We start from the raw sequence: 23,708 nt of genomic DNA, 5'->3' as shown, positions 1-23,708 counted from the left end.
TAACTAGTTTTATCTCATCTAATATTTCACACTCCTCCTCCCTCATTGCAAAGTCTGCATCACCCCTCTCTTTTGTGAAAACAGATGCGAAGTATTCAGTAAGAAACCTACCCACGTCTTCCGCCTCCACACACAGATTTCCTGTATGGTCTCTAATAGGCCCCACTCTTTCTCTAGTTATCCTCTTGCTCTTAATGTATTTATAAAACATCTTTGGGTTTTCCCTGATTTTACTTGCCAACATTCTTTCATGCTCTCTCTTTGTTTTCCTGATATCTTTTTCAATTGCACCTCTGCACTTCTTATACTCCTCTAGAGTTTCTGTAGTGTTGACTTCCCGGTATCTGTTGTAAGCTTCCCTTTTTTCTTCATCTTACCCTGAATATCCCTTGACATCCAGGCGGTTCTAGACTAGTTAGCCACAGACTTTTTTTTTTAAAGGGAACATACTTGCTCTGTGCCCTCAGAATCTCCCCCTTGAATGGCTCCCACTGCTCGGACACTGATTTATCATGAAGTAAACGTTCCCAGTCCACTTTGGCCAAATCCCATCTCAGCAAAATTGGCTTTACCCCAATTGAGAACTTTTATTCCTGGTTCCCCTTTGTCCTTTTCCATAACTACCCTAAATCTTACTGAATTATGATCACTTGCTCTCCCACTGATAACCCTTCCACATGCCCTTCCCCATTCCTCAAAACCAAGTCCAGAATCGCCCGCTCCCTTGTTGGGCTTGTTACATACTGGCTAAAGAAGTTCTCCTGAATGCATTTTAGGAATTCCGCACCCTCTATACCATTCACACTACCTTTTTCCCAGTTAATATTAGGGTAGTTGAAATCCCCCACTATTACAGCTCTATAGTTTTTACCTACATATTTATTCTTCTATCTCCCTCTGACTGCTTGGGGGTCTATAGTACACTGTGATTGCCCCTTTGATTCAACCCATATGGCTTCGTTTGATGACCATTCTAACATATCATCCCTTCTCACAGCTGTAATTGTTTCTTTAATCAATACTGCGAACCCCCGTCCTTTCACTCCCCTCTCTATCCCATCTGGAAACTCTGTAACCATGAATGTTGAGCTGTCATACCTGCCCTTCTTTCAGCCATGTCTCAGTAATAGCTATAATATCACACTCCCAAGTGTCAATCTGTGCTCCCAGCTTATCTGCCTTATTTCCTAGACTCCTTTCATTGAAGTATATACCATTTAGTATTGCCAAACTCCCTTGTTGTCTATTTTCCAGCCCTCGTTTCCTCTGTCTTCCAAATTCACTTTCTACTTCTACTTCTCTGCTGCCCAATTACAGCTTTGCTTCTCTTCCTACTGAATCTATTCTCCGGTCCCCATCCTCCTGCCAAGCTAGTTTAAACCCTTCCCAACAGCACTAGCAAAACCTCCCGCGAGGTTACTGGTCCCGATTCTGTTGTGGTATAACCTGTCTTGCTTGTACAGGTCCCACCTCCCTCAGAAACGGTCCCAATGACTCAGGAATCTAAAGCTCTCCCAGCCACATATTCTTCTTCTCTATCTTCCGATTTCTGTACTCACTAGCACGTAGTACCAGCAGTAATCTGGAGATTACTACCTTTGAGGTCCTGCTTTTTAATCTCTCTCCTAGCTCCCTAAACTCAGCCTGCAGGACCTCATCCCTCTTTCTACCTATGACATTGGTACCAATATGGATCACGATCTCTGGCTGTTCACCCTCTCCCCCCAGAATGTCTTGCAGCCGCTCGGTGACACCCTTGACCCTGGCACCAAGGAGGCAACATACCATCCTGGAGTCACGTCTGCAGCTACAGAAACACCTATTTTCTCCCTGACTATTGAATCTCCTACCACTATTGCTCTTCCAATCTTCTTCCTCTTCCCCTGTGCAGCTGAGCCACCCGTGGTGCCGTGGACTTGGCTCTGGCTGCACTCCCGTGCAGTTGGATTCGGGTGAATTTATAATGGGGAACAAAGAAATGGCAGACCAATTGAACAAGTACTAATGTAACACCACTTTTAAAAAAAGGGAGAGAGAAAATGGGTAATTATAGACCGGTTAGCCTGACATCAGTAGTTGGGAAAATGTTGGAATCAATCATTAAGGATGAAATAGCAGCGCATTTGGAAAGCAGTGATAGGATTGGTCCAAGTCAGCATGGATTTATGAAAGGGAAATCATGCTTGACAAATCTTCTGGAATTTTTTGAGGATGTAACTAGTAGAGTGGACAAGGGAGAACCAGTGGATGTGGTGTATTTGGACTTTCAAAAGGCTTTTGACAAGGTCCCACACAAGAGATTGGTGTGCAAAATTAAAAGCACATGGTATTGGGCGTAATGTACTGACATGGATAGAGAACTGGTTGGCAAACAGGAAGCAGAGAGTCGGGATAAACGGGTCCTTTTCAGAATGGCAGGCAGTGACTAGTGGAGTGCCACAGGGCTCAGTGCTGGAACATCAGCTCTTTACAATATATATTAATGATTTAGATGATGGAATTGAGTGTAACATCTCCAAGTTTGCGAATGACACTAAACTGGGTGGCGGCGTAAGCTGTGAGGAGGAAGCTAAGAAGCTGCAGGGTGACTTGGACAGGTTAGGTGAGTGGGCAAATGCATGGCAGATGCAGTATAATGTGGATAAATGTGAGGTTATCCACTTTGGTAGCAAAGACACAAAGGCAGAATATTATCTGAATGGTGGCAGATTAGGAAAAGGGGAGATGCAGCGAGACCTGAGTGTCATGGTTCATCAGTCCTTGAAAGTTGGGATGCAGGCGGTGAAGAAGGCAAATGGTATGTTGGCCTTCATAGCAAGGGGATTTGAGTATAGGAGCAGGGAAGTCTTACTGCAGTTATACAGGGCCTTGGTGAGGCCTCACCTGGAATATTGTGTTAGTTTTGGTCTCCTAATCTGAGGAAGGACGTTCTTGCTATTGAGGGAGTGCAGCGAAGGTTCACCAGACTGATTCCAGGGATGGCTGGACTGACACATGAGGATAGACTGGACATACTGGAGTTTATACACTGGAGGTTAGAAGGATGAGAGGGGATCTCATAGAAACATGTAAGATTCTGATGGGACTGGACAGGTTAGATGCGGGAAGAATGTTCCCGATGTTGGGGAAGTCCAGAACCAGGGGACACAGTATTAGGAAAAGGGGCAGGCCAAATTAGGACTGAGATGAGGAGAAACTTCTTCACTCAGAGAGTTGTTAACCTGTGGAATTCCCTGCCGCAGAGAGTTGTTGATGTCAGTTCATTGGATATATTTAAGAGGGAGTTAGATATGGCCCTTATGGCTAAAGCGATCAAGGGGTATGGAGAGAAAGCAGGAAAGGGGTACTGAAGGAATGATCAGCCATGATCTTATTGAATGGTGGTGCAGGCTCGAAGGGCCGAATGGCCTACTCCTGCACCTATTTCCTATGTTTCTATGTTTCTCCCCAGAGGCACTATCGCCCTCATCTATACTCACAACAGAATACTGGTTGGAGACCAAGAATGACTCGGGGGACTTCTGCACTACCTGCTTAGTATTCCTCTTCTCTCTGGTAGTCGCCCACTTCCTCTCTGCCTGCACATTCTTAAACTCCTGAAACGTACTAGTCTCAGTCTCCGCAGTGATTCCAGCCACCGCTCAAGCTGCGAAATGCAGAGCTCGAGTTGCTGCAGCTGGAGACACCTCTTGCACACATGGTCATCCAGGCTGCACGAAGTGTCCAGCGCTTCCCACATACCACAGGATGTGCAATTCACAGGACTGAGCTGCCCTGCCTCTAATTAATAGACTCGGAACTATCGAGCAGAAATAAAACTTAGCAAAACACACCCAGGAACTACTCAGCAATCAGCTGATTTAATTAGTGAGATTTTTTTAGATTAGAAATATCACTTATCAGAACATAAAAAATACGAACAGGAGTATGCTATACGGCCCCTCGAGCATGCTCCGCCATTCAATAAGATCATGGCTGATCTGATCATGGACTCAGCTTCACTTCCCCGCACGCTCCCCATAACCCCCTATCCCCTTATCGTTTAAGAAACTGTCTATTTCTGTCTTAAATTTATTCAATGTCCCAGCTTCCACAGCTCTCTCAGGCAGTGAATTTCACAGATTTACAACCCTGAGAGAAGAAATTTCTCCTCATCTCAGTTTTAAATGGGCAGCCTCATTCCAAGATCGTGCCCTCTAGTTCTAGTCTCCCCCATCAGTGGAAACATCCTCTCTCCATCTACCTTGTCAAGCCCCCTCATAATCTTATACGTTTCGATAAGATCACCTCTCACTCTTCTGAATTCCAATGAGTAGAGACCCAACCTACTCAACCTTTCCTCGTAAGTCAATGCCCTCATCCCTGGAATCAACCTAGTGAACCTTCTCTGAACTGCCTCCAAAGCAAGTATATCCTTTCATAAATATGGAAACCAAAACTGCACGCAGTATTCCAGGTGTGGCCTCACCAATACCTTATATAGCTTCAGCAAGACTTCCCTGCTTTTATCCACAATCCCCTTGGCAATAAAGGCCAAGATACCATTGCTGTACCTGCATACTATCCTTTTGTGTTTCATGCACAAGCACATCCAGGTCCTGCTGTACTGCGGCACTTTGCAATCTTTCTCTATTTAAGTAATAACTTACTCTTTGATTTTTTCTGCCAAAGTGCATAACCTCACATTTTCCAACATTATACTCCATCTGCCAAATTTTTGCCCACTCACTTAGCCTGTCTATGTCCTTTTGCAGATTTTGTGTGTGCTCCTCACACATTGCTTTTCCTCCCAGCTTTGTATCGTCAGCAAACTTGGTTACGTTACACTCAAGTCGTTTATATAGATTGTAAATAGTTGGGGTCCCAGCACTGATTCCTGCAGCACCCCACTAGTTACTGGTTGCCAATCAGAGAATGAACCATTTATCCCGACTCTCTGTTCTCTGTTAGTTAGCCAATCCTCTATCCATGCTAAAATATTACCCCCAACCCCATGAACTTTTATCTTGCGCAGTCACCTTTTATGTGGCACCTTATCAAATGCCTTCTGGAAGTCCAAATACACCACGTCCACTGGTTCCCCTTTATCAACCCTATTCATTACATCTTCAAAGTCTAGGTTTACTTTTAAAAAAAAATTATTTTAATCTTCCCCGAATTCCCACTGTTTCCAAATTCCCAAATAAACCACTCTGCTTAAGTCCACTCCCTTTAAGACCACTCTGTGTTCTGCAAAACTGTTAACTTTTATACTCTTAGGAGTTACACCCAATTTACAAGTGTTGACTCAGTTCCCCTATTCTCTGTGATTAATATCTATTCAAGACAAACACTTACAGCTGACAGACAGTTAACTGCTACTGGCAGGCAACTTCTGTTAACTACAGGTTCAAAGCCTTTCAGGAACCAAGACTGCCAGAAGCCTCACTCATACAGCAATACAAAATGTGGAAGAAGAAAATCCCATTGATAAATATTTATTGGACCATTCAGCCTGCTATTTCCAATTTGAAATTTAATGTATTCTTCCAACATACTTATGATTGAAGCCGATTTCACGGCTGGTACCATTTTGCAGATTAGGAAACAAACTGCTGGTGATTGTATCATAATGTTGTTACTTTTATTGCCACCAAAGCTAATTAAGGAATAACAACTGCTTTAAACTGTTACAAAGTATAGTTAAGGTAATAGTCGCAATAATTACTGAAATTTATATATATCGGTTAATTAAGATAAGACATCATGCTTGCACTTAACTTAAAATAATAATACGAATTCTGCGCAATAGCTTGGAATTAATTTGTATCATTGTTAATTATAGATGGTTCTCTCCCCGGCTAACAGGTTACGTGCTTAACCCGACTTTGCGGCAGTCACAAATTTATGATTTGAAGCAGTTTAAAGGAGTGGGTATCCTCTATCTGGCATCGGTGGCAAGAGAGTTGGTAACATGGTAAAACCTACAATTTGTTTCCTCAATCTTCAAAATTATCTCTAATCAATAGTTTTGTGTCGATAGCACTGTGCTCTTAGCACAGTGAATTCAGTCAGACACTTTGCTGCAGACTTTCATCCTAGAGTGCACATGTGTTGATATCACATCAATACAAAATATAGAAGCAGAACCTACAGGACCATGAAATTGCCCCATCAAAAGCAGGGGCGTTGTTGTTTTTGTATCTTCACGCTCTTCCCTTGGAGAATAGTGCGAAGTAGTGGGAGGATTCGCAGGCTGATTGACTGTCTGACAGGCCGTGAGGTGAGCACTCCTTCCACGGTCATACTCCTCTTTATACCAGCCAATAAGGTGGTTAGTCCTATATGGCAAGCGGGCTTTACAGACTCCCACAGCACATCCGATGAGGGGTGGGAGACGAATCTCCTGTATTCTGACTCAGAGGCAGGAATGCAACCACAGAGCCAAAGCTTCATTCCATCAAAAACAAGGTGAGCAGCCAAAATAATTCTACCCTTTCTGCCTGCACCACAGTACCGCACCAGGACAAACAGTGTAAAGAAGGCATTGAAGAATATAAGAAATTATAGAAGGCTTTTCAGCATTTTCTAGAGATCACCTTCATTTTAGGGAAATTCTCAAACAAGAAACAGTCTCAAGGGAGATTTATAAATGAAGCTAAAAGCTCCCAAAATAAAGAACAAAAGAAATTGATAAAACACTAATCGAGTCTCTATCGAACATTATAATGAAACACGTTAAAATCCCAGGATCAGTTTTCCTCAGCTGCCGTTCTATGTTACCCTTGTTTTACATATAGATAGGAATTCCCTTGGAGCTGCTCCCGCTCTGCCACCGTACCATTGCTGAAAGTACAGTGGAAGCCCTGCTTCCGTATGTAAATGTGGTTTCCCCACACGACCAGCAAAGATAGGGCGCAGTTGGAAGAAGCTGCGAGGAAATTCCCCGCCACAATGGCATGTTAGTGTTGCGGATCGTAGAACCTAAATGAAGGAATTTAATACATGGTATGGGCCCAAGTTTCGGGTGGAGTTGCTCCTAGTTTTTTGGAGCAACTAGTTTAGTTTGGAGTATGTTAGAAATTGCAATTTTCAGATATTAGTTTGCTCCAGTTCTAGTGAGTTAGTTTAGGGTGGCTTTAGGTAAGGTACTATTTTTTCAAAAGGGGATGTGTCCAGCCACTCAGGCCTGTTTTGCAAGTTTCGGCAGTGAAAACTTACTCCAAACTAACTTAGGATGGAGTAAGTGTCCACTTTTGTAAGTTCTGAAAAACCTTACCTAGAGTTAAGTTTAGTGCAGGCACAGCCAGAGACGGCAGGGGGAAGCATTAAACACAAAGGACACATCAACATCACAACTGGAGGGGGGAAGGGAAGTTAGAGGATTTTCCATAAACACCTTCACAACAACATTAATGAAGCAAAGTACATTTAAAGCACCTAGCACTAAACGAAGCACAAAAAGTAATAAGCATTTAATTAATAAAAAATAGAAGGAACCCTGCACCTAAAGCACCAAGACCAAAGTAATAAGCAATCAATCAATAAAAAATAGAAGTCCTACCTTTATGTGAAGAGAAGGTGTCTCTGTCAGTATCCTTCTCTGTAGTGTCTCTCTCTCTCTGTATCTGACAGTGAGGGGTGGGGTCTGTGTTTGTGTATGTATGTGGGGGTGTGTGGTGGAGTGGGAGGGGTGTGTGTGTGTGGGGGGGTGGGAGGGAATGTGTGTGTGAGGGTGTGTGTGTGGGGAGGTGGGAGGGGGTGTGTAGGAGGGGGGGTGTGGAGGGAGGTGGGGGGGGGGGAAGGCTGGAAGGAGGCAACCCTGCTTTCCCCTCCGATCATTTTGAGTGCCCCCAACCCACGCTCCTGTTGCCACGCTCCTGACCCTGTACCCACTACCCCCCCCACCCCCCCCCGGTACCCATGCCCCCCCCAGTACCCACGCTCCCCCGAGCCAATGCGCAGGCGCGCATGCTCCAACGCGTCTGCGCAACGCTGCCGACACTGAGGAGAAGGCATGATCCCCAGCCCCGCCCCCCTGCAGGTTGCGATCGGCTTGCTCCTCCCCAGGGAGACTATGCTGTGCCACGCCACGGTCCAGGAGGACCAGAGAATTGCTGCAGAATATTCCGGCGCACCTTCGAGCCCAGACAGGTCATGTAAGTCTCGGAGGTGCGCCATTTTCACCAGATGCCGAAACTTGGGCCCCATTCTATAGTACACAACTCCTCAGTTCACAAAGATGAACCTGTATTCACTACAGCATTCCTCCATTAAACAGAATTCCAATGGACCAAATCATTTTCATTCACTCTCGTTGGAACACAGCAAATGACTTTTCATAAGACAGAACTTCTGATCCACATGCAACATCCTCTTCCAATTTTGAATAATGTCTCATTTATTTATGTTTCACTATTCAGCACGAGTTATATTTTACATTTTAGAACTTTTTTTTTAACATTTCTTGTCAATAAAGTGCCTAATTTAGATTCAGCTGCAATGTTTAAAAAAATATAGATACAAATAATTCAGTTTGATCATTTTTGGATCTTCTACTATTGCAGTGTTTCTCACTGTCCAGAAATGCCCACACCTGATTAAATGTGACACAGACTTCAACCATACAGTGGCAAAATCAGACCTTTGCTGGAAGCTCCACTCAGCCATTCTGATGCTTAATTCATAGTCTTACCCAAAGTGACAGTTGCAGCATTGATCATCACAAACCACGCTTGCTTCATAGCTACTGTCAGGAAAAAGGTTGATCTAACCATATTTATTGGCATAATTACATAAGTGCTTATTAGGATTGAATTGTCCATACTGGAGAGAGGTTGTATTTGGAATTCACTAAATTCATGTGATTTCTCGTACTTGTGGAGCAATTTCAATATACAGCCAGCTTATCTCCAGCATTTATCCCTACTTAACAAGAAAGCACTTTCCGGAAATGTCATCTCTTTTATCCTACAAGGCATTTAGAAAGAGGAAGAGAGGGGGAACAGAGATTGAGATAAAAGGCAAAAGGGAAAATGAGAGGAAGAATGAGAATCGGTGATAAAGAGGAATCCAGAGGGAGACAGAAATGGGAGGGGACCATAGAAATTGACAGCACAGAAGGAGGGCATTCTGCCCATCATGTCTGTGCCAGCTTTTTGCTGGAGCAATCAAAAACTAATCCCATTGTCCGCTCTCTACCTGTAGCCTTGTATCTTCCTCTACTTCAAATATTTATCCAATTTTCCCTTAAAAGAATCAATAAAATCAGAACAAATAGGAACAGGAGTAGGCCATACACCCCTCAAGCCTGCTCTGCCATTCAATAAGATCATGGCTGATCTGATCTTGGCCTCAACTCCACTTTCCTGCCTGATCCCCAAAACCCTTGACTCCCCTATAAGTTCAAGAATCTATCCAGCTCAGCCTTGAATATATTCAATGACCCAACCTCCACAGCTCTCTGGGGTAGAGAATTCCAAAGATTCATGACCTTCAGAGAAGAAATTCCTCCTCATCTCCGTCTTAAATGGGCAAACCCTTATTCTGAAACTATGCCCCCTAGTTCTCGTTTCCTCCACGAGGGAAACATCCTCTCAGCATCTACCCTGTCAAGCTCCCTCAGGATCTTATATGTTTTGATAAGATCACGTCTCATTCTTCTAAACTCCAATGAGTACAGACCCAACCTTTCCTCATAAGACAATCCCTTCATCCCAGGAATCAACCAAGTGAACTTTCTCTGAACTGCCTCCATTGCACGTATATCCCTCCTTAAATAAGGAGACCAAACTGCACGCAGTCTCAAGGTACAGTTGTTGCAAGACTTCTCTATTTTTATACTCTATCCCCCTTGCAATAAAGGCCAACATTCCATTTGCCTTCCTAATTACTTGCTGTACCTGCATACTAACTTTTGTGTTTCATATATGAGGACACCTAGATCCCTCTGTACTGCAGCATTCTACAGTCTGTCTCCATTTAAATAATATTTTGCTTTTCTATTCTTCCCACCAAAGTGGATAACCTCATATTTTCCTACATTACACTCCATCTGCCAAATTTTTGCCCACTCATTTAACCTATCTATATTTCCAGCCTCTGTGTGTCCTCTTCACAACTTGCTTTCCCGCCTATTTTTGTATCGTCAGCAAATTTAGCGAAAGTAATTTTGGTCCCTTCATCCAAGTCATTATTATAGATTGTAAATAGTTGTGGACCCAGCACTGATCCCTGTGGCACCCCACTAGTTACTGTTTGCCAACTTGAAAATTACCCATTTATCCCAACTCTCTGTTTTCTGTTAGTTAGCCAATCCTCTATCCATGCTAATATATTACCCCCAACCCTGTGAGCTTTTATCTTGTGCAGTAACCTTTTATGTCAGCCATGATCTTATTGAATGGTGGAGCAGGCTCGAGGGGCCAAATGGTTTATTCCTGCTCTTATTTCTTATGTTCTTATGTGGCACCTTATCGAATGCCTTTTGGAAATCCAAATACACAATGGCCTTGAACTTGGCGCACTCACCGCCCGCTGCTGCCGACTGCTGCCGAGTTTTTTGCGCGGTCTCCTCTCGGTGCCAGTTTCCTCTAGGCCTCCTGTCGGCAGGAGGGGAGGACCGCTGGGAACCGCCCACTGACATCCGCTAGCGCGCAAGGTGTGTAAGTGTCCTCCCGCCGGCCGAGCTGCCAGTTTGGTCCGGGCAGGAGTCGGCGGCAGCAATGGGAAGGACCGCTGCGAGGAGGCAGGTCTAACCCCAACGGTAAGTATGAAGACCTGCAAAAATAGTTTAGCAAGCATCTTAAAAAAACTTTTTTTTTTTTAAACAGCGATTCAGGTGGATGGGGTCCCCTGAAGGTTTCTCTTGTGTTTTTTTTTGTGTAAATTTTTATTTTTATGTGTTGGCCCCCTCCCCGGGCCCGACTCAATCCTCGGCGACACTTTGGCAAGGATTGCATTTGCCGTCGAGATTGGGAGCTCCCGCCCGCTGCTGCCCACAAGTCGTTTTTTTGCCGCCGGACAGTCTTTGCAGAACTTATTGAGGAATCTCTCTGCCAAAGTAGCGTCAGGTCTCTCGGTGGCACTTGGGCGGGCCTTAGCTTTGACCAAGTTCGGGCCCACATCTACTGGTTCCCCTTTATCCACCCTGCTCGTTACATCCTCAAAGAACTCTAATAAATTTGTCAAATATGGTTTCCCATTCATAAAAACATGTTACTCTGCTTGATTGTATTATGAATTTCCAAATATCCTGCTACTACTTCCTTAACAATGAATTCCAGCATTTTTGCAATGACAGATGTTAGGCTAACTGGTCTATAGTTTCTTGCTTTTTGTCTGCTTCCTTTCTTGAATAGAGGCGTTACATTTGCGGTTTTCGAATCCGCTGGGACCTTTCCAGAATCTCGGGAATTTTGGAAGATTACAACCAATGCATCCACTATCTCTGCAGCCACTTCTTTTAAGACCCCAACATGCAGGCCATCAGGACCAAGGGACTTGTCAACCTTTAGTCCCATTAGTTTGCCTAGTACTTTTTCTTTAGTGATAATGATTGTTTTAATTTCCTCCCTCCCTTTTGCCCCTGATTTTCTACTATTATTGGGATGCTTTTAGTGTCTTCTACCATGAGGACAGATACAAATTATTTGTTCAGAGTTGCTGCCATCTCCTTGTTTCCCATTATTAATTCCCCAGTCTCATCCTCTAAGGGACCAACATTTACTTTAGCCACACCCTTCCGTTTTACATACTTGAAGAAGCTCTTACTATCTGTTTTTATAATACTTGCTAGTTTACTTTCGTAATCTATTTTCCCTCTCAATCATTTTTTAGTCATCCTTTGCTGGTTTGTAACATTTTCCCAATCTTCTGGCCTACTAATTTTTGCAACATTTTATGCCTTTTCTTTCAATTTGATACCATCCTTTACTTCCTTAGTTAGCCATGGATGGTTCATCCTTCTTGTAGAGTCTTTCTTTCTCAATGGAATATATCTTTGTTGAGAGTTATGAAATATCTCCTTAAATGTCTGACACTGCTTATCTACCGTCTTACCTTTTAATATATTTTCCCAGTCCACTTTAGCCAACTCTCTCTTCATACCTTTGTAATTGCCTTTATTTAGGTTTATGACACTAGTTTCAGACCAAGTTTCTCATCCTCAAACTGAATGTGAAATTCTATCATGTTATGATCACTCTTCCCTAGAGGATCCTTTACTATATCATTAATTAATCATGTCTCATTACACATGACCAGATCTAAAATAACCTATTCCCTGGTTGGTTCCACAACATATTGTTCTAAAAAAACTGTCCCAAATACACTCTATGAACTCATCCACAAGACTACCTTTGCCAATTTGATTTATCCAATCTGTATGAAGATTAAAGTCACCCACAATTATTGCAGTACCTCTCTTACAAGCCCCCATTATTTCTTGATTTATACTCTGTCCTACAGTGTAGCTATTGTTCGGGGGCCGATAGACTAATTCCACCACTCACTTCTTTCCCTTGCTATTTCTTATCTTCACCCAAACTGATTCTACAATGGTGTCTGCTTTTACCACTCCCTATGGTAAAGCATATCACCTCCAACAACTCTGCATAACAAAATTCTCCTAACTTCTCTCCTCATGCTTTTAGTGATAATTTAAATAAATGACTCCTCATCAATAACATCCCACTGAAGAAAATAGTCTTTCGCTATTCAATTTATCAAAAATCTTCATAATTTTATTAAAAAAACATTAAATCTTCTTTAAGACTTCTCTAATCTAGTGTATAGTAATTCAGTATCTCAAGTTTCTCTTCATAACTACAGTTTCCCATCTCTGGCATCATCCTGAACACTCTCTGACTTTAAATGTCCTTTTGATAAGGGGGCACACTTAACTACACACAGTACACTCACTGTGGCCTAATCAATGGTGTGTATAAATGAATCACTATCCCTTTTCTCATACTCTATGTATCTATTTACTGCAGAGAAAAAGAGAGAAGGTTGAGAAATAAGTCAAGAGAGAGAGAAAGACAGAGAAAGAAATAAATCAAACAATTCTCTGCCCAAGGAAGCAGTTGAGGCTAGCTCATTGAATGTTTTCAAGTCAAAGATAGATAGATTTTTAACCAATAAGGGAATTAAGGGTTACGGGGAGAGGGCGGTTAAGTGGAGCTGAGTCCACGACCAGATCAGCCATGATCTTATTGAATGGCGGGGCAGGCTCGAGGGGCTAGATGGCCTACTCCTGTTCCTAATTCTTATGTTCTTATTAATTAGTTAAAGCAATTGGTAAGAAACATAGAAACATAGAAACATAGAAAATAGGTGCAGGAGTAGGCCATTCGGCCCTTCTAGCCTGCACCGCCATTCAATGAGTTCATGGCTGAACATTCAAATTCAGTACCCCATTCCTGCTTTCTCGCCATACCCCTTGATCCCCCTAGTAGTAAGGACCTCATCTAACTCCTTTTTGAATATATTTAGTGAATTGGCCTCAACAACTTTCTGTGGTAGAGAATTCCACAGGTTCACCACTCTCTGGGTGAAGAAGTTCCTCTGCATCTCGGTCCTAAATGGCTTACCCCTTATCCTTAGACTGTGACCTCTGGTTCTGGACTTCGCCAACATTGGGAACATTCTTCCTGCATCTAACCTGTCTAACCCCGTCAGAATTTTAAATGTTTCTATGAGGTCCCCTCTCATTCTTCTGAACTCCAGTGAATACAAGCCCAGTTGATCCAGTCTTTCTTGATAGGTCAGTCCTGCCATCCCGGGAATCAGTCTGGTGAACCTTCGCTGCACTCCCTCAATAGCAAGAATGTCCTTCCTCAGGTTAGGAGACCAAAACTGTACACAATACTCCAGGTGTGGCCTCACCAATGCCCTGTACAACTGTAGCAACACCTCCCTGCCCCTGTACTCAAATCCCCTTGCTATGAAGGCCAACATGCCATTTGCTTTCACAGTGCAGAACAAAAAAACGGCAACAATCCAAGCTGCAAAGTTCCTTTTTGTAAAATTGTTGTGAAGGAGCTAAACATAAACAAAGCCATAAACCAACATTAAATAAAAATTCAGGCAGACAAGGTTCCTCTAATTATGGCATCCACATTGCCTTTCCCAATCAAAATGGTTTGAATAATTCTAGCATAATTCAGAGATATTAATGGTTTAGGTACTGCCTTACCTGTTATAAATATCATCGTCCTCACCGCCCCAGCCCCAGTACTCGTTTGGGAAGCCATTGATTTTTAAAAACTGTTCCTTGCTCAGTCCTGAGACTCCACCAAAGTAGCCACTATATGGTAGCCTAACAGGAAAAAGGAGAACATGTGAGAATCACCAACACTTGAGCAAACCTTTCTTTGCAATGCAATTTCAATTTTCAGAGTGACAGATTCATTTTCGTCCTTTAAAAATTATCTGCCACATTTCAGAAGCTTGATGTCTGGCATTTTTGGAGTATCAAATTATTAATTATTTTCTTTCTTCCAGACAATATTTTGAAAAAAATCATTTTTCCTTAGAACTGACCCAGCTACACAGTGCACTGGTACAGCAGACACCTCAAGTTGCTGGAGAAATATCACCAATGATGTCTCTGCAAGATCCCACAAATCCCCTGGGAGGACAGACGCACCATCATCAGCGTCCTCATCCAGGCTAACATCCCCAGCTTTGACTACACTCGATCAGCTCCGCTGGGCAGGCCACATAGTTCGCAGGCCAGACATGAGACTCCCAAAGATCTACTCGGAGCTCCTTCACGGCAACGAGCCAAAGGTGGGCAATGGAAACGCTACAAGGACACCCTCAAAGCCTCCCTGATAAAGTGCGACATCCCCACTGGGAGTCCCTGGCCCAAGACCGCCCTAAGTGGAGGAAGTGCATCCGAGAGGGCGCTGAGCACCTCGAGTCTCAACACTGAGAGCATGCAGAAATCAAGCGCAGACAGCGGAAAGAGCGTGCGGCAAACCAGTCCCACCCACCCCTTCCCTCAACGACTATCTGTCCCACCTGTAACAGAGTCTGTGGCTCTCGTATTAGACTGTTCAGCCACCAAAGAACTCACTTCAGGAGTGGAAACAAGTCTTCCTCGATTCCGAGGGACTGCCTATGATGATGATGCACTGGTACCCCGGCACAGACTTGTGTCTAAATTACTCAGTTACTAATTTCAGCAGTGCCATCTTATGCCACTCTGGAAACAGTCACAAGGAAGTGCATGGTGCCAGCTCACAGCTGCTTCTGACAGTATGTTCAGTTGATGAGAATCACTGGGGTGAGCTGATGTCTGACCATTGCATGACATAGCATGCCGGAGCTGGAACACATTCCTATGTTATACATTGCCCTTTTAAAAAAAAAAGTTTGTTTCACACCAACTTTTTTCCTTCTTTCTTTGAAATGGTGACTGCAATAATGCCCACATCTTGCTGGAGCGGGGTAACTTCTGGCAGTACCATTCATTAGATTTAGTTTTCCTGTACCCGACAACTTGAAAATTTTTTGCCCCTAAAAGTTGCTGGGAGTGCGAGCTGGTAACGGCATGGCAAGGGCAACAGGGCATCTGGGACCTTAGTGAATGACGGGGCCAACAGTGTCCCTTAATCAATGAGATATAAGGATTGAGAAATTTACGCATTAATAACGGGATGCGGCGTGAAATCATCATTCTTTTTCCAGCAAAATTTGGGCCATTCGGAGTGACCGCATACTTCTAAATCTGTACACGTACAAAGGAGATCTCAGACACTTGTAAAATCACTTGCCAGACAGAATCATGCTGCATATTTGTGTCTTTTTGGCATTTATTCCAGGTCTAGAAATGCGGTGCAAACGGCACCAAATGGAACACAAGATTCATGAAAACTATTGACAGCTTGAAATCAGCTTAAAACATTTTAAGTTAAGGGATATCTAGATTCTGGAAAGAATTTTTTGCCCCATCAGCAGTGATTTCTTTATGCTTCAGGTTTATAACAAGCAGCATTCTGGCAGTAATCATCCTGCTTTGAAAAGCAGATATGCAAGGGGTCCTCAGATTACAATCTGCATTCTCATCAAGTAGTGAACTCCGTTTCATCCATCAGAGACAACCGCAAAGCTCTGTCAGTCCTATTTTAATTCTTAGGCTGCAATTCATCTTCAGGTTTGACTTGCTGTCAAGATAGTTGAGGGTAGTGAGAATAAGATGAAAACAGTTTTCTCCAAATGTGCAGTTACAGACGATTCAGCAGAGACGGCCTACAGACATTATTGGGCAGCTCACCGATTGTGTCATTTCAAATATGTTGGTTATAGAAATGGATTTTGACATGATTTTTGGCTGTTCTTTCACCACATGCAAAGCAATCTTTAAAAGCACTGAAATTTTCACAACATTCTCTTTGATGCATCTTTATTTCTTTCTGCTTTCATATTAACTCACAATGGCATCAAGGCAAAAAAACATGTAATCCCTCCATTGCTTTTTCTTACATAGATAGCTTATGCACCTCGAGCACATTAACAGTGAATGTGTTTGCTGTTTGTATACAATGCTGATGGGGGAATAAACATCTCGATATATATATGGGATGTGATTGCTTGCTTGTATTCCATACATTGCATACTTTGAGGTTATGTTATCTGCATTGGTGTCAATTCTGCTCTCTTGTGACATTTGACAAACCAGCCCAACTGCCTTCAGTATTGTATTATTTCAAACACAATAAAAGAAATACTGCTGGACAAGTCCTGACAATAATCTTGCACTTGAGTATTCTTTCTAACAGTTTTTGGCAACACGCTGCACAAGCAATCAGCAACTCTCAATCACTAGGAATCATTCCGTGATGCTGTCATTAAAACTCCCTTTACCTGCATTTTCTTTTTCAAGGCTGTACTTTAGAATCATTGGGCCCAAATTTGCCCAGGAGTTGCTCCGTATTTTTTCGAGCAACTTGATTTTTCTGGAGTGTCTTAAAAATCCCCATTCTGCACATTTAATTTGAACAAGTGTAAGTGAGTTAGGTAGGACTTTTTTTAGTTTTGTTTTTTTTTCAAAAGGGGGTGTTACCAGCCACCTACGTCTGATTTAGAAACATAGAAAATAGGTGCAGGCGTAGGCCATTCGGCCCTTCGAGCCTGCACCACCATTCAATAAGATCATGGCTGATCATCCACCTCAGTACCCCTTTCCTGCTTTCTCTCCATACCCCTTGATCCCTTTAGCCGTAAGGGCCATATCTAACTCCCTCTTGAATATATCCAATGAATTAGCATCAACAACTCTCTGCGGTAGGGAATTCCACAGGTTAACAACTCTCTGAGTGAAGAAGTTTCTCCTCATCTCAGTCCTAAATGGCTGATCCCTTATCCTTAGACTGTGTCCCCTGGTTCTGGACTTCCCGAACATCGGGAACAGTCTTCCTGCATCTAACCTGTCCAGATCCGTCAGAATTTTCTATGATTCTATGAGATCCCCTCTCATCCTTCTAAACTCCAATGAATAAAGGCCCAGTCAATCCAGTCTCTCCACATAAGTCAGTCCAGCCATCGTGGGAATCAGTCTGGTGAACCTTCGCTGCACTCACTCAATAGCAAAAACGTCCTTCCTCAGATTAGGAGACCAAAACTGAACACACTATTCCAGGTGAGGCCTCACCAAGCCCCTGTACAACTGCATTAAGACCTCCCTGCTCCTATACTCAAATCCCCTAGCTATGAAGGCCAACATACCATTTGCCTTCTGCACCGCCTGTTGTACCTGCATGCCAACTTTCAATGACTGATGTACCATGACACCCAGGTCTCGTTGCACCTCCCCCTTTCCTAATCTGCCACCATTCAGATAATATTCTGCCTTCGTGTTTTTGCCCCCAAAGTGGATAACCTCACATTTATCCACATTATACTGCATCTGCCATGCATTTGCCCATTCACCTAACCTGTCCAAGTTACTCTGCAGTCTCTTAGCGTCCTCCTCACAGCTCACACCGCCACCCAGTTTAGTGTCATCTGCAAACTTGGAGATATTACACTCAATTCCTTCATCCAAATCATTAATGTATATTGTAAATAGCTGCGGTCCCAGCACCAAGCCCTGCGGCACTCCACTAGTCACTGCCTGCCATTCTGAAAAGGACCTGTTGATCCCACTTCTCTGCTTCCTGTCTGCCAACCAGTTCTCTATCCACGTCAGTATATTAGCCCCAATACCATGTGCTTTGATTTTGCACACCAATCTCTTGTGTGGGACCTTGTCAAAAGCCTTTTGAAAGACCAAATACAACACATCCACTGGTTCTCCCTTGTCCACTCTACTAGTTACATCTTCAAAAAAGTCAAGATTTGTCAAGCATGATTTCCCTTTCATAAATCCATGCTGACTTGGACCGATCCTGTCACTGCTTTCCAAATGTGCTGTTATTTCATCTTTAATAATTGATTCCAACATTTTCCCCACTACTGATGTCAGGCTAACCGGTCTATATTTACCCGCTTTCTCTCTCCCTCCTTTTTTAAAAAGTGGTGTTATATTAGCTACCCTCCAGTCCATAGGAACTGATCCAGAGTTGATAGATTGTTGGAAAATGATCACCAATGCATCCATTATTTCTAGGGCCACTTCCCTAAGTACTCTGGATGCAGACTATCAGGCCCCGAGGATTTATCGGCCTTTAATCCCATCAATTTCCCGAACACAATTCCCGCCTAATAAGGATATCCTTCTCACTGGACCCTCGGTCTCCTAGTACTTCCGGAAGGTTATTTGTGTCTTCCTTCATGAAGCCAGAACCAAAGTATTTGTTCAACTGGTCTGCCATTTCTTTGCTCCCCATTATAAATTCACCTGAATCCGACTGCAAGGGACCTACATTTATCTTCACAAATCTTTTTCTCTTCACATATCTATAGAAGCTTTTGTAGTCAGTTTTTATGTTCCTGACAAGCTTCCTCTCATACTCTATTTTTGCCCTCCTAATTGAACCCTTTGTCCTCCTCTGCTGAATTCTAAATTTCTCTCAGTCCTCGGGTTTGCTGCCTTTTCTGACCGATTTATATGCCTCTTCCTTGAATTTAACACTATCCTTAATTTCCCTTGTTAGCCACGGTTGAGCCACCTTCCCCGTTTTATTTTTACTCCAGACAGGGATGTACAATTGTTGAAGTTCATCCATGTGATCTTTAAATGTTTGCCATTGCTTATCCACTGTCAACCCTTTAAGTATCATTTGCCAGTCTATCCTAGCCAATTCACGTCTCATACCATCGAAGTTACCTTTCCTTAAGTTTAGGATCCTAGTCTCTGAATTAACTGTGTCACTCTCCATCTTAATACAGAATTCTACGTATTATGGTCACTCTTCCCCAAGGGGCCTCACACAACAAGATTGCTAATTAGTCCTTTCTCATTACACATCACCCAGTCTAGGATGGCCAGCTCTCTAGTTGGTTCCTCGACATATTGGTCTTGGAAACAATCTCTAATACACTCCAGGAAATCCTCCTCCACTGTATTGCTACCAGTTTGGTTAGCCCAATCTATATGTAGATTAAAATCACCCATGATAACTGCTGTACCTTTATTGCACGCATCCCTAATTTCTTGTTTGATGCTGTCCCCAACCTCAACTACTACTGTTTGGTGGTCTGTACACAACTCCCACTAGCCATTTGGCCATTTAAGCCAGTTTGGACAGCTAATAGTTGCTCCAAACTAACTTAGGCCAGTGTACGTGGCCACTTGTGGCCGCTTGTGGCCGCACAGAAAGCCCTTGCGGAGAGTTAAGAAATCAGCGCAGGTAGCCAGAGATTGGGGGGGGGGGGGGGGCGGGGAAGCGGAGAGAACCTTGCAAAGCACTAAACACCTTCTCAATAACATTCATGAAGCATAAAAATCATCAACAATAAATAATAAATAAACAAATAAATAAATATTAAAAATAAAACTTAAGTCCTATCTTCACACTCGGCCTCGGATAGGTGCGATGTGTGGGAAGCCCGGGCAGGAGAGCAGTGAACTGGCCACACACGAGATGCAACAGGCTGGGCTCGCAGAAGGAGGCTGCAGGAGGGAAATTAAAGGGGGCTGGCAGGAGTTCGGCGAGAGGCGGGAGTTCCGGGGATCGGAGAGGCCTACAAAAGGCCAGCGAGACCAGGAGCAGCGCGAGTTCGGCGAGAGGCGGGAGTTCCGGGGATTGGAGAGGCCAACAAAAGGCCAGTGAGACCAGGAGCAGCGCGAGTTCGGCGAGAGGCGGAGCTTGTGCAGCGACAGGGGGAAGGCAAAAAAGTAGAAAGAAACAGAAAGGTGACGTCACAGCCAAGGGGGTAAGTGATTGACTGGTGATTGGTGAGTAGTTTTTCTTTTTTCTCTTCTCTAACAGTGAGTAATCTTTAACATTGTTGTTGCCAATTTAAGCGTATCTAAGGGTTAAGTCATGGCAGGAGAGCTCGGTTACGTGATATGCTCCTCCTGTACCATGTAAGAACTCAGGGACACTTCCGGTGTCCCTGACGACTACGTGTGCGGTAAGTGTATCCGCCTCCAGCTCCTGACGGTCCGCGTTGCGGAATTGGAGCTGAGGGTGGATTTACTCTGGAGCATCCACGATGCTGAGAATGACGTGAGTAGCACGTGTAGCGAGTTGGTCTTACTGCAGGTGATGGGTCCACAGCCAGATAGGGAATGGAAGACCAGCAGGAAGAGCAGTGCAAGGAAGGTAGTGCAGGGGTCCCCTGCGGTCATCCCCCTGCAAAACAGATACACCGCTTTGAGTACTGTTGAGGGGGATGACTCATCAGGGGAGGGCAGCAGCAGCCAAGTTCATGGCACCGTGGCTGGCTCTGCTGCACAGGAGGGCAGGAAAAAGAGTGGGCGAGCGATAGTGATAGGGGATTCAATGGGTAAGGGGAATAGATTGGCGTTTCTGCGGCCGCAACCGAGACTCCAGGATGATATGTTGCCTCCCTGGTGCAAGGGTCAAGGATGTCTCGGAGCGGGTGCAGGACATTCTGAAAAGGGAGGGTGAACAGCCAGTTGTCGTGGTGCACATTGATACCAACGATATAGGTCAAACAAGGGATGAGGTCCTACGAGACGAATTTAAGGAGCTAGGAGCTAAATTAAAATGTAGGACCTCAAAAGTAGTCATTTTGGGATTGCTAGCAGTGCCACGAGCTAGTCAGAGTAGGAATCGCAGGATAGCTCAGATGAATACGTGGCTTGAGCAGTGGTGCAGCAGGGAGGGATTCAAATTCCTGGGGTATTGGAACCGGTTCTGGGGGAGGTGGGACCAGTACAAACCGGACGGTCTGCATCTGGGCAGGACCGGAACCAATGTCCGAGGGGGGGTGTTTGCTAGTGCTGTTGGGGAGGAGTTAAACTAATATGACAGGGGGATGGGAACCAATGCAGGGAGACAGAGGGATACAAAATGGAGACAAAAGCAAAAGACAGAAAGGAGATGAGTAAATGTGGAGGGCAGAGAAACCCAAGGCAAAAAACAAAAAGGGCCACTGTACAGCAAAATTCTAAAGGGTCAAAGTGCAATAAAAAGGCAAGCATGAAAGCTCGGTGCCTCAATGCGAAGGGCATTCGGAACCCAGGAGAGGCCTCTGGGCTAGTTAGAGTGAGTGAGAGCTCAGATGAACAGGACACCAAGAAAGCATGCAAAAGGCAGGAGGCAACAGAGCAGAGTAGCACTGGGGTAAGTGTAAACCACAAGGTGATAGGAAGGGACAATATGTATGAATATAAAGGGGCTGCAGGAGGGGTCAAAACTAAAAATCATGGTTTAAAAACTAGTATTAAAACACTCTACCTAAACGCACGCAGCATTCGAAATAAAGTAAATGACGGCAGAAATCATTACAAATGGGTATGATTTGGTGGCCATTACAGAAACGTGGTTGCAGGGGGGAGCAAGACTGGGAATTAAACATACAGGGCCACTGCACAGAAAAATTCTAAAGGGTCAAAGTGTAATAAAAAGGCAAGCATGGAAGCTCGGTGCCTCAATGTGAGGAGCATTCGGAACCCAGGAGAGGGCTCTGAGCTAGTTCTGACAATTCAGAAAGATAGATAAGATGGGAAAGGAGATGGGGTAGCTCTGTTAATAAAGGATGATATCAGGGCAGTTGTGAAAGACGATATTGGCTCTAATGAACAAAATATTGAATCATTGTGGGTGGAGATTAGAGATAGTAAGGGGAAAAAGTCACTACTGGGCATAGTTTATAGGCCCCCAAATAATAGCTTCACAGTGGGGCGGGCAATAATCAAGGGAATAATGGAGGCATGTGAAAAATGCAGGGGAGGACGAAAACCCCCTCATTTTACCCAGAAGGAAAAGGGCTGTGGGATCGGTCTGTGCTGTGAATTGAAACAGAGACGGTTTGGCCTTGGCAGAGCAGTGATTGGACGGGGGAGGACACCGGAGGGCCAATGGTGGAACAGAGTCAGCCCGAAGCATGGGGCTTTCAAGCCAATGGGAGAGCACTTGCTCGAAAACTGTGGGACTGACTCATTGCCATTATCGGGCTGTTGTCTTCCTCATGTTTACACTATGGAAGGAAATTATGCAGACCTTCAGAAAACTGGGGAACCCAAAACAAACCAAGGGCCTACACAATGGCTAGAGGAGGCCAACACAATCAACATCCACTCAAACCTTGAGTAGGTTAGAAAAACTGAATTGGAGGAAAATTAGGCAGACCTTCAGAAACCAGGGAACCCAAAACAACCCAAGGGCCTACACAATGGCTAGAGGAGGCCAACGCAATCAACATCCACTCAAACCACTAGAATACGACCCCTGGGGACGACCCTGGGTCAAGATGAAGGTTGAGGGTGTATTGGGTACTTACCTTTTGGACACTGGTGCTTCCAGCACGATAGTCCATTCGGAGGACCCCGCAACCTCACCTCTATCAAACGGGGTGCCGTATCAACTAGTTGGGTTCACAGGAAATGAGAAGGCTGGGTTTTTCTCAGTCCCGCTCGTAGTTCGTTTAGGAGCACTCCAAACACAATGGAAGTGCGTCCTGATGAACTGGGAGCAGGTGGGAAAAGGGATCTTGGGGGCTGATTTCATCATCGCTCGCCAGATCCTAGTAGACTTGAGGAATCACTGTCTATGGGGCACAGTGGGCACGGGAGCAGAGGGAGAAGTCATGGTTATTGATAAGAAACAGGGAAAAGGGACTGTGTACAATGAAGCCAAAAGTGGGTTACGACCTGGAGATTCTGGTCGGCAACACCCCGGCCGAGTACCGGACCTATGTGCAAGCAAATCTTGCAGCATTTGCCACCCATAAACACAATTGTGGGAGAGTCACAGGAGTGGAGGTTAGAATAGATGCGGATCCCATGTCCCGCCCGCAAAAGCAGTATGGCTTTCCCGAGAGGCAGAAGCAGACTTGGAGACAGCTTTAAGCTCGCTTGTCGAGCAGGGTGTTTTGAGACCCATAGCCACCCATGTCAACTCCCCGCTTTGGCTGGTTAGGAAACCGGACAATTCTTGGAGGGCTACGGTGGATTATAGGGTGCTCAATAAAAACATCCCAGCTTGTGCCCCCACAGTAGCGGCGGTTGCGGATCTGATAGGGGAAATCCCTGCATCCGCAACCACGTTCACAGTGTTGGACATATCCAACGGGTTCTGGTCTATCCCTGTACGGAGGGAAGACCAGTACAAGTTTGCCTTCACCTTCCGGGAACAGCAGTATACATG

At 44.3% G+C, this 23,708-nt stretch overlaps 1 protein-coding gene across 3 annotated transcripts in view; it reads right to left on the bottom strand.

Annotated features, from left to right (window-relative positions):
• The window catches only part of b4galt2 (UDP-Gal:betaGlcNAc beta 1,4- galactosyltransferase, polypeptide 2), a 628,374-nt gene that overhangs the window by 136,627 nt on the left and 468,039 nt on the right, over nucleotides 1-23,708 (bottom strand). For all 3 annotated transcript variants that reach the window (XM_070886768.1, XM_070886771.1, XM_070886770.1), the window contains one exon: nucleotides 14,177-14,299. In XM_070886768.1, the coding sequence (XP_070742869.1) occupies nucleotides 14,177-14,299 (123 nt within the window). The remainder of the gene's footprint in view (nucleotides 1-14,176; nucleotides 14,300-23,708) is intronic.

This window comes from Pristiophorus japonicus, chromosome 8, assembly GCF_044704955.1.
Source record: "Pristiophorus japonicus isolate sPriJap1 chromosome 8, sPriJap1.hap1, whole genome shotgun sequence".
NCBI classification, from domain to species: Eukaryota; Metazoa; Chordata; class Chondrichthyes; family Pristiophoridae; genus Pristiophorus; species Pristiophorus japonicus.
This window is presented reverse-complemented; position numbering and strand designations above follow the sequence as displayed.